The 13,413-nt window shown below is 45.2% G+C and overlaps 1 protein-coding gene across 22 annotated transcripts in view; it reads right to left on the reverse strand.

Annotated features, from left to right (window-relative positions):
• Positions 1-396: 396 nt before the first annotated feature.
• LOC109899707 (zinc finger SWIM domain-containing protein 8) overlaps positions 397-13,413 on the reverse strand; it is a 43,678-nt gene continuing 30,661 nt past the window's right edge. For 5 of the 22 annotated variants that reach the window (XM_031835738.1, XM_031835720.1, XM_031835718.1 and 2 more), the window contains 10 exons: positions 13,254-13,409; positions 12,610-12,832; positions 12,199-12,488; positions 11,781-12,055; positions 11,154-11,651; positions 9,825-10,023; positions 9,420-9,623; positions 9,135-9,254; positions 8,464-8,642; positions 397-1,953 (listed from right to left, as the gene is read on the reverse strand). In XM_031835738.1, coding sequence (XP_031691598.1) covers positions 1,750-1,953; positions 8,464-8,642; positions 9,135-9,254; positions 9,420-9,623; positions 9,825-10,023; positions 11,154-11,651; positions 11,781-12,055; positions 12,199-12,488; positions 12,610-12,832; positions 13,254-13,409 — 2,348 coding nt within the window. In that variant the 3' untranslated portion in view covers positions 397-1,749. The remainder of the gene's footprint in view (positions 1,954-8,463; positions 8,643-9,134; positions 9,255-9,419; positions 9,624-9,824; positions 10,024-11,153; positions 11,652-11,780; positions 12,056-12,198; positions 12,489-12,609; positions 12,833-13,253; positions 13,410-13,413) is intronic. The other 17 variants (XM_031835739.1, XM_031835735.1, XM_031835731.1 and 14 more) reach the window with 13 other exon arrangements.

The following is a 13,413-nucleotide window of genomic DNA, read 5'->3' on the forward strand; positions in this document are numbered from 1 at the left end:
GTAATTAAGGTATCGGTTTTTAGTATTTTACTAAATTTGCAAACATTTCTAAAAATAAAAAAAAGTTTTTTGCTTTGACATGGGGTATTGTGTGTAGATAAGAAAAAAATATTTCATCCATTTCAGAATAAGGCTGTAACGTAACAAAATTAGAAATAAAGTCAAGGGGTCTGTATACTTTCCAAATACACACACGACTAACATTGCTCGTTCTGTTTTTTTGCGTCTCTGGATTATGTTTTTTATTTTTATTTTATTGCTTGGCATTACTACAGTTGGAGCTAGAAACAAACATTCTGCTGCACCTGCAATATCTGCAAATCTGTGTACACTACCGATCAATTTTGATCATGTCCATTTTTTGTACTTTCCACCCACAAAATAAATTACAGCACATGTGTTTTGAATAACCTTTATTAAGTAAACTCTACATTTCAGTATTGCTTTATGTCCTTTTTTCTTTTATTCTAAATTACAACCTCTTGCAATCAGCACAATTTATATATATACTTTTTTTCCCCAACCAAGCTACACTGAGGAATACAAAAATATCACAGTACATTTTCTACTAAGTCACGTCACCCGTGAGCTCCAGAGCAGGGTTGGAGGTGCAGGTTTGGAACACAGGGATCTGGCAACGTCCCCTATAGAACATCAATGGACAGTGGACATGAATTCCACAGTAACAGCTGATGGATGTAACCTGGAAACCCAGTCTGCATATAAGCCTTTCTGAGCGTAGCACTTTTATGATTCTAGATGTGTAGGGCATGTAAATAGCATGTCCACTCATCCTTTATGTGATCCTGATATTTGATTGGATGATTGTACTTGAGATTTGCAAAAGGCCATCCACTTGCACTCTTGACCCACTCAAAAAGGGCCAATGAGTTTGGTCCAGCCAGACACCCGTGTTCCCAGACCCAAAACCTCAAACCGCTGAATCGGAAAAGGGAACCCACACAACACTCACGTTACACTCTCTCATTCTCAAAATTCCTCTCTGCATACACATCATTCAAAATATCAAAAAAGATAAAACAAAACACTAAAAGAATCCTGACCCGTACTCAGGTTACTATTTTCATATTACATTTCTTTTCATTTTATTATTTCAACAAACAGTTTGTCTATTTTTTTTTTACTTTCTTTTTTAAACACTGTCAGAATACCCAAAATTCAGATCCGTAGTGACTGGTGGAGGCTAACTCCCCCCAGGACAGTGGAATGTTGCAGTATGAATCTGACTTACTCAGTGGTTTCAATAAAATAACCAACCAACAACAAAATAAATGACAACTTATATGCCCCAAGCAACCAAAAAGCACTCCTTCGTGACTGCTTCTGGAAGGAAAGTTGGGAGGATGAGGGGGAATATATGTTACAGGAAGTTACACAGAGACATGAACCATGATAATGGGAGACGCAATTCAGTCACGAACAGACACAGAACACAACACAAGCTGATTCCCTTTCAGCTTTCCACAAAGCTCTGCGTCTCACACAGGTATGACATCTAAAAGGGTGGGGAATGGGGGTTGATTGTGCTGCCTGTGTGCTGTGTAGGGTATGTACATCAAGGTACACAAGGAGGGTTGACGTCAGGTCAGGTGAAGGAGAGGCCAGGGAGGCGGATGGGGAGAGCATTCGAGGCAGAACCAAACGTTGATGGAGAGAGCCAGAGCTTGACAGGGCTGTGGGTTTGTGGGGTGGGAGCGTCGTTCCTCTCCCACGCCACTGCCCTCACAGTCATGGGGAGAAGGTGGCCATCTCCAGAGAGATGCGCTGCCACAGCTCCTTGGTCTGCTTGCCCCTCTTCAGGTTCTGAAGCACGTCGTTGAACTGCATCATTCCCACAGGGGTCAAACAGAAGGCCCCGCGGGCACTGCGGATGATGTTGACAAAGTCGTCGTAGTCGGCCGGGGTCAGGTGGATCAGCCGGTGGTGGATGTACTGCAGTGGGGGACGACGTGTGGGACAGAGGAGCAGATTAACTGAGTCAAACAGGGCACCAAAGGGTAATCTACTTTACTACTTATGTCAATGTTAGTCACAGACAGGGCACCCAGAACCTAAACCAACCCCTACCTCCTACTACCCCCAATGAACGTGTAGAGCAGCAATTTCTCAACTGGTGGGTCATGACCCAAATTTGGGTTTCGGGAAGTGTTCTTTGTTATACATTTTTATTTTAATGAAAAATACTCAAGTCTGAACTTAAATGGCAAATCATAAAACCAGGTAGAAAGTGAATAAATCATTTAATCTCAGCTATTCTTCAAATTATTTTAAATATAGAGCTATTAGAAATGCTATTCAGCAGTTTTGGTTGATTTTGTGGTCTCAAACCAAGAGTTTACGATCTTCAAGAATATGAACATTGTGAATACCAATCCATTCAGATTTACACAAGTACATAGGGATTTGGGATCGATTTGGATTGAACAATAGTGTTTGGTGGGAATATAGATAAACATATGTGGTCCACTGCCAGTGTTATACACGACATGACCAAAAGTATGTGGACACCTGCTCATCTAACTTCTCATTCCAAAATCATGGGCATTAACATGGAGTTGGTCCCCCCTTTCCTGCTATAACAGCGTACACTATTCTGGGAAGGATTTCCACTAGAGGTTGGAACATTGCTGCAGGGACTTGCTTCCATTCAGCCACAAAAGCATTAGTGAGGTCGGGCACTGACGTTGGGCAGTAGGCCTGGCTCGCAGTCAGCGTTCCAATTCATCCAAAAGGTGTTCAATGGGGTTGAGGTTAGGGCTCTGTGCAGGCCAGTCAATTTCTTCCACACCGATCTCAACAAACCATTTCTGTATGGACTTTGTGTATGGGTGCATTGTCCTGCTGAAAAAGGAAAGGGCCTTCCACAAACTGTTGCCACAGAGTTGGAACCACAGAATAGATTAGAATGTCATTGTATGCTGTAGCATTAAGATTTCCTTTCACTGGAAATAAGGGGACCATCCCAAACCATAAAACACAGACCGAGACCATTATTCCTCCACCAAACTTTACAGTTGCCACTATGCAGTCGGGCAGGTAGCTTTCTCCAAGCATCTGCCAAACCCAGATTTGTCCGTCGGACTGCCAGATGGTGAAGCGTGATTCATCCCTCCAGAGAACATGTTCCCACTGCTCCAGAGTATAACAGCGGCGAGCTTTACACCATTCCAGCATACACTTGGTATTGCGCATTGTGATCTTATGCTTGTGTGCGGCTGCTAGGCCATGGAAACCCATTTCATGAAGCTTCCAACGAACAGTTATTGTACTGACGTTGCTTCCAGAGGCAGTTTGGAACTCGGTAGTGAGTGTTGCAACCGAGGACAGATGATTTAGATGCACCACAGCCCCCGGGAGTCCTGTTTTGTGAGCTTGTGTGGCCTACCACTTCGCGGCTGAGCCATTATTACTACTACTTCACAATAACACCACTTACAGTTGACCAGGACAGCTCTAGCAGGGCAGAGATTTGACAAACTGACTTGTTGGAAAGGTGGCATCCTACGACGGTACCCCATTGAAAGTCAGCTTTTCAGTAAGATCATTCTACTGCCAATGTTTGTCCAACGGTGACTGCATGGCTATGTGCTCAATTTTATACACCGGTCAGCAATGTGTGTGGTTGAAATAGCAGAATCCACTAATTTGAATGGGTGTCCATACTTTTGTATATTGATACAGCCACCTGTAACTAGGTTTACATTTGTTAATTTAATCACATCCCTCCATCTCAGGGTAAGCCCTTGAGGGCATTAATGAAGTGATGAGAATTCTGCACATCTCCAGTACAGTACATTTTCAGTACCAGCCTTGAGCAGGTACTTATTTTTGTTAAGCTCTAAGGACAAATTCTGTATCATAATGAGTTTAAATTGATAAATTATTAACGGGAAACAGAGAGCGCTTCATTTTGCTCACAATGGTGTGGTTTAATGGAATATGACTGAAAAGGGTACACACTGCCCTATGGTACTGCTGCAATTTCAGACAGTAATTTCAATATGAGATATATTGATGATATCTTGTATATTTGGACTGGAAGTCAGGATTAACGTAATGAATGTGTCTCTTTCCTCAAATGATATAAACCCTGATCTCAAGTTCTCCATAGAATGTGACTAGAAATATTTATATTTTCTAGATATGTGAATTATGGTCTCTGATGGTAACCTCATCACCACCCTCTATCAAAAAGGCAGACCATAACACTTATTTTAGCTTACATTGCGCAACCTAATGCACATAAACGGTTTACCTAGGAGTCAATTCTGTAGACGGACGCATGAGCCACTCCACTGACGATTACGTTTACAAAGCTACAGTCATGAAACAGCGTTTCTTCGATGGAGGTTCCTCTTCCCAGTACGCCAAGAGTTGCTGGGCAAAAGTGTGAAAACTAAGAGAAACTGCTATGTTACAAGTATAACCACATTTAACCCTAAAGCGTATACAGTGACTCCAAAAGTATTGGGACAGTGACACTTTTTTTCATGATACAATGACTGAGTTTAAAGAGCAGACTGTCAACTTTAAATTTGAGAGGATTTTCATCCATATCGGGTGAACCATTTAGAAATTACAGCACGTTTTGTACATAGTCTCCCCCCCCCCCCCCCCCATTTTAGGAGACCAAAATGAGTCAAATTCGGTATTTGGTCCCATATTCCTAGCACGCAATGACAACATCAAGCTTGTGACTACAAACAAGGGGGAGGGGGTCAAAATCCAAAGTAACAGTCAGTATCTGGTGTTGCCACCAGCTGCATCAAGTACTGTAGTGCATCTCATCATGGACTGCACCAGATTTGCCAGTTCTTGCTGTGAGATGTTACCCCACTCTTCCACAAAGGCACCTTGCAAGTTCCCAGACATTTCTGGGGGGAATGGCCCTAGCCCTCACCCTCAGATCCAACAGGTCCCAGACGCACTCAATGGGATTGAGATCCAGGCTCTTCGCTGGCCATGGCAGAACACTGACATTACCGTCTTGCAGGAAATCAGCCATACTGTTCATTCTGTGCGTGGTGGCATTGTCATGCAGGAGGATGAGCCTGAGCCAGGATGAGCCTGCAGGAAGGGTACCACATGAGGGAGGATGTCTTCCCTGTAATGCACAGCGTTGAAATTGCCTGCAATGACAACAAGCTCAGTCCGATGATGCTGTGACACACCGCCCTACAACATGACGGACCCTCCACCTCGATCTCGCTCCAGAGTACAGGCCCCGGTGTACGCTCATTCCTTCGACGATAAACGCGAATCCGACTATACTTGTCCTATACTTGTCCTGCAGGTGTGATGTTCGGACGTACCGATCCTGTGCAGGTGTTGTTACACGTGATCTGCCACTGCGAGGACGATCAGCTGTCCGTCCTGTCTTCCTGTAGCACCGTCTTAGGCGTCTCACAGACATTGCAATGTAATGCCCTGGCCACATCTGCAGTCCTCATGCCTCCTTGCAGCATGCCTAAGGCACATTCACGCAGATGAGCAGGGACCCTGGGCATCTTTCTTTTGGTGTTTTTCAGAGTCAGTAGAAAGGCCTCTTTAGTGTCCTAAGTTTTTATAACTGTGACCTTAATTGCCTACCGTCTGTAAGCTGTTAGTGTCTTAACGACCGTTCCACAGGTGCAAGTTCATTAATTGCTTATGGTTCATTGAACAAGAAAGTGAAACTGTGTTTAAACCCTTTACAATGAAGATCTGTGAAGTTATTTGGATTTTTACAAATTATCTTTAAAAAACAGGGTCCTGAAAAAAGGGACATTCTTTTTTTGCTGAGTTTACGTTGTGGTTTGCTAGCATGATTACGGATAGTCCTGAATTAATCGTGAATAATGATGAGTGATAGAGGCATGAATATCATACCCCATTTAACTTTCATTATTCATGATTAATTCAGGACTATCTGAAATCATTATATTACATATAACACCATGAATGTTATTGTCATCTTATGTTGCCCATGTGGTATTTTGTATGTTGGGAAAATCTCTAGGCACCTTAAGCAACGAATGTGAGCAAGAGCACCATAAGGTGTAATGGTGAAAATGACCCTTTTGCCTGCCACTAACAAATCTTCACGATTTCAGGTTATTGAAAAAGTTTAAACCTTCATCCAGAGGTAAAAAGCTGTGCCAAAGGAAACTCTTTTGGATTCATATGCTTGGCACTTTACATCCATCAAGGCTTAATGATAATTTTGACATGAGTGTCATGCTTTAATCCGTTTCCCCCTAACCCCCCCGCATTATGTGGTTCCTGTCATTTATGATGGTTCTTAACCCTGACACCCTCTTACAGGTTCCCATAGACCCCCCCTTCTGTATTTTTATTTCATTTGAGGCTTTTCCTCGTCTTAACTCCCATTTACTTGTTTTAAGTGTTTATGAATTATGAAAAGACTACATAAAAAAATTTAAATTATGTAAAAAAGTATATATATATATATATATATATATATATATATATAAAAAAATGATTTGTCTCAATCAAGTCACACATTTTCGGAGATAAATGATTACTGATGTGCCTCCTGGCGTTTGTGTTGTACACAAGTGTTGCTCATCATGTCTGATTGCATTGGCGCACATTACCTGTATGTGGCCTTTGTCATCGTGTGTTTTTATATGCTCTGATGGTCTGACGCCTAAATAAATGAAAAATGATGCATTGATCGGGTGAGTGCGGGGAGTCCTTTTAACTTCAATAGGAGAACCTCAAAAGTTACTATTTTGACCTCATTTACTGGAGCTTAATTTAAGCAGGATGTGTTCTAAGGGAGATGAGGAACCAATTACAGAGAAAGACAGTTGGTGAACATCAGAGGAGGCTGGTGGGAGGAGCTATAGGAGGATGGGCTCATTGTAAAGACTGGAACACATTTAACTATATCAAACATCAAATATATGGAAACCACATTTGACTCAATTCCCTCTATTCAATTCCAGCCATTACAATGAGCCAGTCTGACTATAGCTCCTCCCACCAGCCTCTTCTGGTGAACATATCCATAATGACACCCAACATATGGAATTAATTCCTCTCCTGTGACTGAGGAGATGACTCACTGTTAGTCATGGTATATTTCCCGCTTGAGTACAACCCATCAGATACCTCATCTCATTAACAGCCTGATGAGATAGAGGAGGAGAGCCTGTGTCACGCGGACACTGTCAGCTGACAACAAATATGTCGACACACACACACTTGTGAAAGTGTGTAGCAAGAACACATCATGCAGGTGGTAGAGCAAGTCAGCTGAAATTGGGGCAGATAGTCACAGACACATCACCTCTTCCTATGTTTACGCTCATAAAGCAGTGTTCATTTTGAGAATTTGAACGTTCACCTTTAAAGCCCACACATCGGTTTTATCTAGCCTTGTTGAAAGCAGAAAGACAGTGACTCAAACCACAGCAAGGAATTAAATGTGCATGTGAGCTAGCGCAGAATCTCCAGAGGCCAACATGCCTTTCAGCTTTGCAACAGTCATAGCCTGTTAGCCGCTTCCCCATCAGAGCAGGCAATCCAGTGGATGCACTCCGGAGTCTCCCTTTACAAAAGTTTGTAGCACTCAACTACAGTGTCGTGAAACCAAAACTTAATATTAGATAAAGGGAAAGTGAGTTTACAAAAAAAAAATGTAACACTCAATTAACCTTTGTGAAAAAGTAATTGCCATCTTTAGCTGCAATGACTGCAACCAAATGCTTCCTGTAGTTGTTGATCAGACTCTCACATCGCGGTTGGGGAATTTTGGCTCACTCCTGCATGCAGAACTGCTTTAACTCCGCGACATTTGTGGGTTTTCAAGCATGAACTGCTTGTTTCAAGTCCTGCCACAACATATCAATAGGGATTAGTTCTGGACTTTGACTAGGCAATTCCAAAACTTAAGATTTGTTGCTTTTTAACCATTTTCATGTAGACTTGATTGTGTGTTTTGTATCATTGTCTTGCTGCATCACCCAGCTGCGCTTCAGCTCACAGACGGATGACGCTGGGCCAATTGTGCGTCGCCTCATTGGTCTCCCAGTCGTGGCCGGCTGTGACACAGCCCGGTATCAAACCAGGATCTGTAGTAACGCAGATAGCATTGCGGTGCAGTGCCTTAGACCGCTGCCCCACTTAGGCAGCCCCAGAAAAAAAATATTAAATCCAGTTCAGAATAAGGCTGTAACGTAACAAAATGTAGAAAAAGTGAAGGGGTCTGAATACTTTCCAAAGCCACTATGTGTTGGAATACTTTGGAACAGATTTCCAAAACTAAAATCATTAAACTGATTTACTGTTGTTTTTACAGTCTTCTGTACAACAATTTAAATGATAATTTATTTTTGTTCATAAAAAATAAAAAAACTTGGGGAGCCAAATAAAATCAGGCCGCCAGTTGGGGAACCCTGGTCTAGGGGTCGTTTGTGGCCTGGGCTCTGGTGTTACCTGTAGATAGGCCTGCTGGCAGCGCTGCACAAGCTGATGGAAGGCGGGCGTGCGGAGGTGGGCATGGATGTGGGCGGGGTTGAGTCTCTGGAGAGCCTCCATGATGATCTCCTGAAGGACGAAGGGGCTGAGCACACCCTTAGCCGCACCCACACAGAACTGGTACACGTAGTTCACACCTGGAGAGGATGAGAGAATGGTGAGGATTTACGCTTTGCTGACAGTTAGCGAAAGTCTATGGCTAACGGATGCGCACACAGACACATTTTAAAACATTAACATGTAGTATGTAAATTGTAAAGTATTTTGTCTCTAAGGTGCGGACCCCAGTAAGACTAGCTGTCGCAATTTGGGTCGCCTAATGGGGATCCTAATTATTATTATAATTTTTTTTAACTAAGATACAGTATGTTATACTTTGAATTCTGGCAGAATCATTTCAGTAGAATCCTCTCAACATACACAGAAAATGCAGTTCTCTGATATGTTTGTGTGTCTTACTTTGCATTCAACTCTAGTCTTCACCTTATTCAACCACCAGAAGTTATGATGATGGTGCATAAATACTTCAAATCAATATTTCCCTGTTTTCCCAAAACACCTTAATAGATGAAACTACTAGAATCCAAGATGCCCGCAGCATGCCCTCTTCATCCCTGCCCCTTTCTCACCTAGCCGTGCAGCCAGGCCCAGGAGCCACTTGACATCCTCCGTGTATGGGGGGCTGCGGGAGAAGTTATTGGGGTGGTCGTTGTGAGCCCTCCTTCCAAGCATCTCCAAAGCCAGCATGCCTATCAAAGAGCCAGGGTCAAATATCACAGTTAATGCCAATTACTTTGAATAGAATGCATAACAATCGCAAATGACAGAACTGATATTCACAGTGCATATACCATCTAGTATTACATCTAGAGAATCTTATCATGGACACTTAAAAGCATAGGTATATTCCTCACCAACTCTGTAAGCTGAGTGCAGGTAGTGAAGACCCTGCTGGCTGATTGGCTGGCTATGCTGCTCGTCTTCAGACGGGAAGGGGGCGCTGACCAATGAGACGGGCTGGGAAGACATACCAGGAAGAGATGACCCCTGAATGGCCTGGATTGTGGCGCCTGAATGGACGCCACCTACTGGATAGAAAGAGGAAAAAGTCGTGGCTCCTGAGAGTGCCATGGAGAGCCCATTATAAAACATCCATCAAGTAAATGTTTTCTTTTTAAAAAAGTTGTTCCTGTTGAATGTGATCCATCAACTACATCAGCTAACATGCTAAGTAGACTACTATTTGACGTTTATAGACAGACAACACATCATACACATGGACGTGTGCAAACACACACGCAGCAGTGGTCTCCGCTCACCTGCTACAGTGGTGCTCAGAGGCAGGCCGGTCTCAGTGTGGTACGGGTGGACGGCGATCTGGGTCATGGACGGCACGGGAATACCAGGGAAGGTGACCGCAGTTGCTGCCATGGGCGGATGGGGGCCGGTGGCCACTGAGAACGGGTACTGGGCACCGATAAAGGCCGGGTGCATTCCCTGGGAGGGCACACATACACACTTAAAATTAGTTAGATGCTATTCTCTGTTGCGGGCCACTGTCTTACGTCAGATAGTGCATAAGAATATCGCACTGAGGGACAAGTGACATGTAGGAGTGACGGAAGACAATGGCCGTGGGCTTAATACAATAAGAGACGAGTCATTTATCATTCATATAGTGAAACAAAGGTTGTCAGATTTCCCCACTGAGCCCTTGGGGGGTTTTAAGGCATGGTGTGCTTGCGTCTCCATTTACTTTTTTCAGCCTATAGTTACGGAGTGGCTGTCAGTCAATACTAATAAATTCTCCCATCATTTCCGCTCAAATTTCCTGACATGCACAATAGAGAATGTAGCGTAAGTAGAAAAGAAAAAAGAGTTTCAAAGTCAAACACTGTAGGTACACCAGGTGCATACTGATCACTTCGCAGTGGTCCAATTGTCTAGTTGAGTCTCCTTGAAACTTAGTTTCAATATTGTACTTGTTCAGTTCCCTCCCAACTCTCCCTCCCTTCTCCATATCAATTCAAACTTCACAAACTGAACAAAAGGTCATTAAAATAACAAAACTTGAGAAACAGTTACCAAAACAACAATGAAAAATAAATCAATGGAATTCAAAACTGTGTGTTAGTGACTCTGGAGATTCAAATGGATCTTGCGAGTCAAAGACGTAGTGGAGCAGTCTCTGCCATCAGCTATTCTCTGTTATGTTCTAGGGGAGGTGTGTTCAACTCTTACCCTATGAGGTCCGGAGCCTGCTGGCTTTCTGTTCTACCTGATAAAGAATTGCACATACCTGTTTCCCAGGTCTAAATCAGTCCCTAATTAGAGGGGAACAATAAAAAAAGAGTTGAAAAAAGGTCCAGAATTGAGTTTGAGGGATCTAGGGACTGAGAGAATCCCGGCATGTAGTGTGAAGCAGAGGTTGGGGTCTATAGGGAGACTTAATGTCCTCTAAGTATATGGAAGCTACTTACATAAAGAAGAACTAGCAACACAGTATTTCACTAGAAGCCCAAGAAACTCAATTTGATTTGAACATCTTATCAGTTCTCCCCACCATCTCTCTCCCAGCTCTCTGTCTCCATCAGTCTTTCCCTCCTCTCTATCCTCCCTCCCATGATGCCTCCAGACAGTCCTCTTACCTGTGGGTATGCACCCCCTGACAAGGGGAAAACAGTGGGCCGGGGGACGTGCTGAAGCGGGTGCCCCAGGTACTGGGGGGTGCAGACAGTGGGCAGGTGGGCCTGGATGGTAGTGTAGGGATGCAGGCCCTGGGAGTGGGGGTGGGCCATGGCAGAGCCAGGAAGGGCGTGTGATTGGTAGATGGTGGAGCCCACAGAGATGACGGGCACCACAGCCGCTGCTGTCACAGAGGCAGTCACTGTGGCAACACCAGAGGATTCCATGTTGCCACTGTTGTCCGTCACACCGTGACCAGTCTCCGGGGGCCTTCTCCCAGCTCCACCGTTGGCCCTGCAGCGTACCGGGCCCTCGCGCTGGGCCCCTGATCCCCCTCCTACTGTCTGCTCATAGAGCCAGTACCACTGGTGGGCCACCTCAAACAGAACCTCAGGGTACACACCGCCCCCCTTGGCTGCCTCCTCTACAGCCATACAGGCTTTCTCTAGCATCACATTGTCCTGCAGGGAGAGAGGAGGGGGGGGGTGACGAGAGAGGGAGAAGAAATTATGAGATTAAGAAGAAAAAAAAGTGAATTTTCAGGACAAAATGGATAAAAGGGTAAAAGAATAAAAAGATGCCCAGCCTACATGAGTAGTCCGATGTGTCTTCTGCAGAACTGAAGAGTACCGGACATGTACCTGTTCCTTGCACTGCACCAGGGCCCTCTGGATCTCATTGGGGTTGAGGGCGTGTGCATGGGGCAGGCAGCTCAGGGCCAGCTCGGCCGCAGCGCGAACCATGTTGGGGTCCCGCGCCCGTGATGCCCTGTCTGCCAGTGAGGCCACCTCGGGAGGGGTGAGGTGCCCGTCCCAGCATTCCACCAGGATGTTGAGGGCAGCACTGCCAATCTCCATGGCCTGGCCTGGAGGGGGAGAGGAGGAGACACTCATTAAAAGTGTGGTGGACCAGACCAAGCTTATAGCTAGCTACCCGTGTCTCATCTACTATTAAAAAAAAACATCACTTCTGGGATGAACTAGATTATTTTATTTTTATAAACCTCACCTGTGATCCAGGAGACGTGGGAGGAGTAGGTCCTGGATAGCCAGTTGGGCGAGACAAAGTTGTGCAGGCCCAGGGCGTACAGGCCAATCTCGAAGGCACAGAGGTGCAAGTTGCGGTGGGGACCCTGGTGGCCCCCGCTGGCTGAGGGCTGGGTGAAGATGGAGGTGGAGCTGTTGCCCCCGGCCTTGATCAGCACCGTCTTGGCCAGCTCAAAGTAGAAGTGAGCCGCCGCCTCTGATGGCTGGTTGGGCACATGGGGTGCATGGCACTCGGGACGACGCCCTTTATACCTAAGAGGGTGGCGGAAGGAGGAAATTCAGGGTATTAGCATATTTTCGTCAATACCTTAGTTGAGTTCTCCAATAATTAGAAAGCATCAACACGTGTATAGAATATGTAGGAGTCACTCACCTGCTGGTGTCTGTACTCTTTGCCCTAGCTCCCCCTCCGGCCCTGCGAGAGCCACTGGATGAGGAGGAGCCCAGTGAATCAGAGGAAGAGCTGCTGATGCTGTCACTGTCCTGGCCCCTCCCCCAGGAGGCCGCAGCCCAGCCCCCTCTGAGTGGACGTCGGCTGAGGGTGGGGGAGCTGTCTGAGGTGGTCTCAGGAGCACTGCTGTCGATACTCGCCATGCCTGGGACAACAATATCAAAACCATTAAACCTAAAACTTCTAGTCAGCCACATGTCAATACTACCTCTAGAAGCCATTCCAGTCATATGACATGGCCCTGGTCAAATGCAGTGCACACTATTTTTATTTATTTTTTATTTTACCTTTATTTAACCAGGCAAGTCAGTTAAGAACAAATTCTTATTTTCAATGCCGGCCTAGGAACAGTGGGTAAACTGCCTGTTCAGGGGCAGAACGATAGATTTGTACCTTGTCAGCTCGGGGGTTTGAACTTGCAACCTTCCGGTTACTAGTCCAACGCTCTAACCACTAGGCTACCCTGCCGCCCCAACAGTACAGTAGTATATACAGTAGTATAGGCTGTTATTAGAGACACAGCCTGTGTCTTAATCTGAGGTTGAGGGTCATGGTTAGTTGGTTACCTGTGTGTTTCTTCTTCTGGCGGACAGGAGAGCCCCAGCAGCGCCCGCTGTATGCCCCCCGTCCTCCCAGCGCCAAGCGACTAGGCACAGTGCCCTCGGGCTTGAATGGGACCGACTCACTCGGCTGGTCACATGATGCAGGCTGGGCGCCATCTGCTGA

This window comes from Oncorhynchus kisutch, linkage group LG11, assembly GCF_002021735.2.
Source record: "Oncorhynchus kisutch isolate 150728-3 linkage group LG11, Okis_V2, whole genome shotgun sequence".
NCBI classification, from domain to species: Eukaryota; Metazoa; Chordata; class Actinopteri; order Salmoniformes; family Salmonidae; genus Oncorhynchus; species Oncorhynchus kisutch.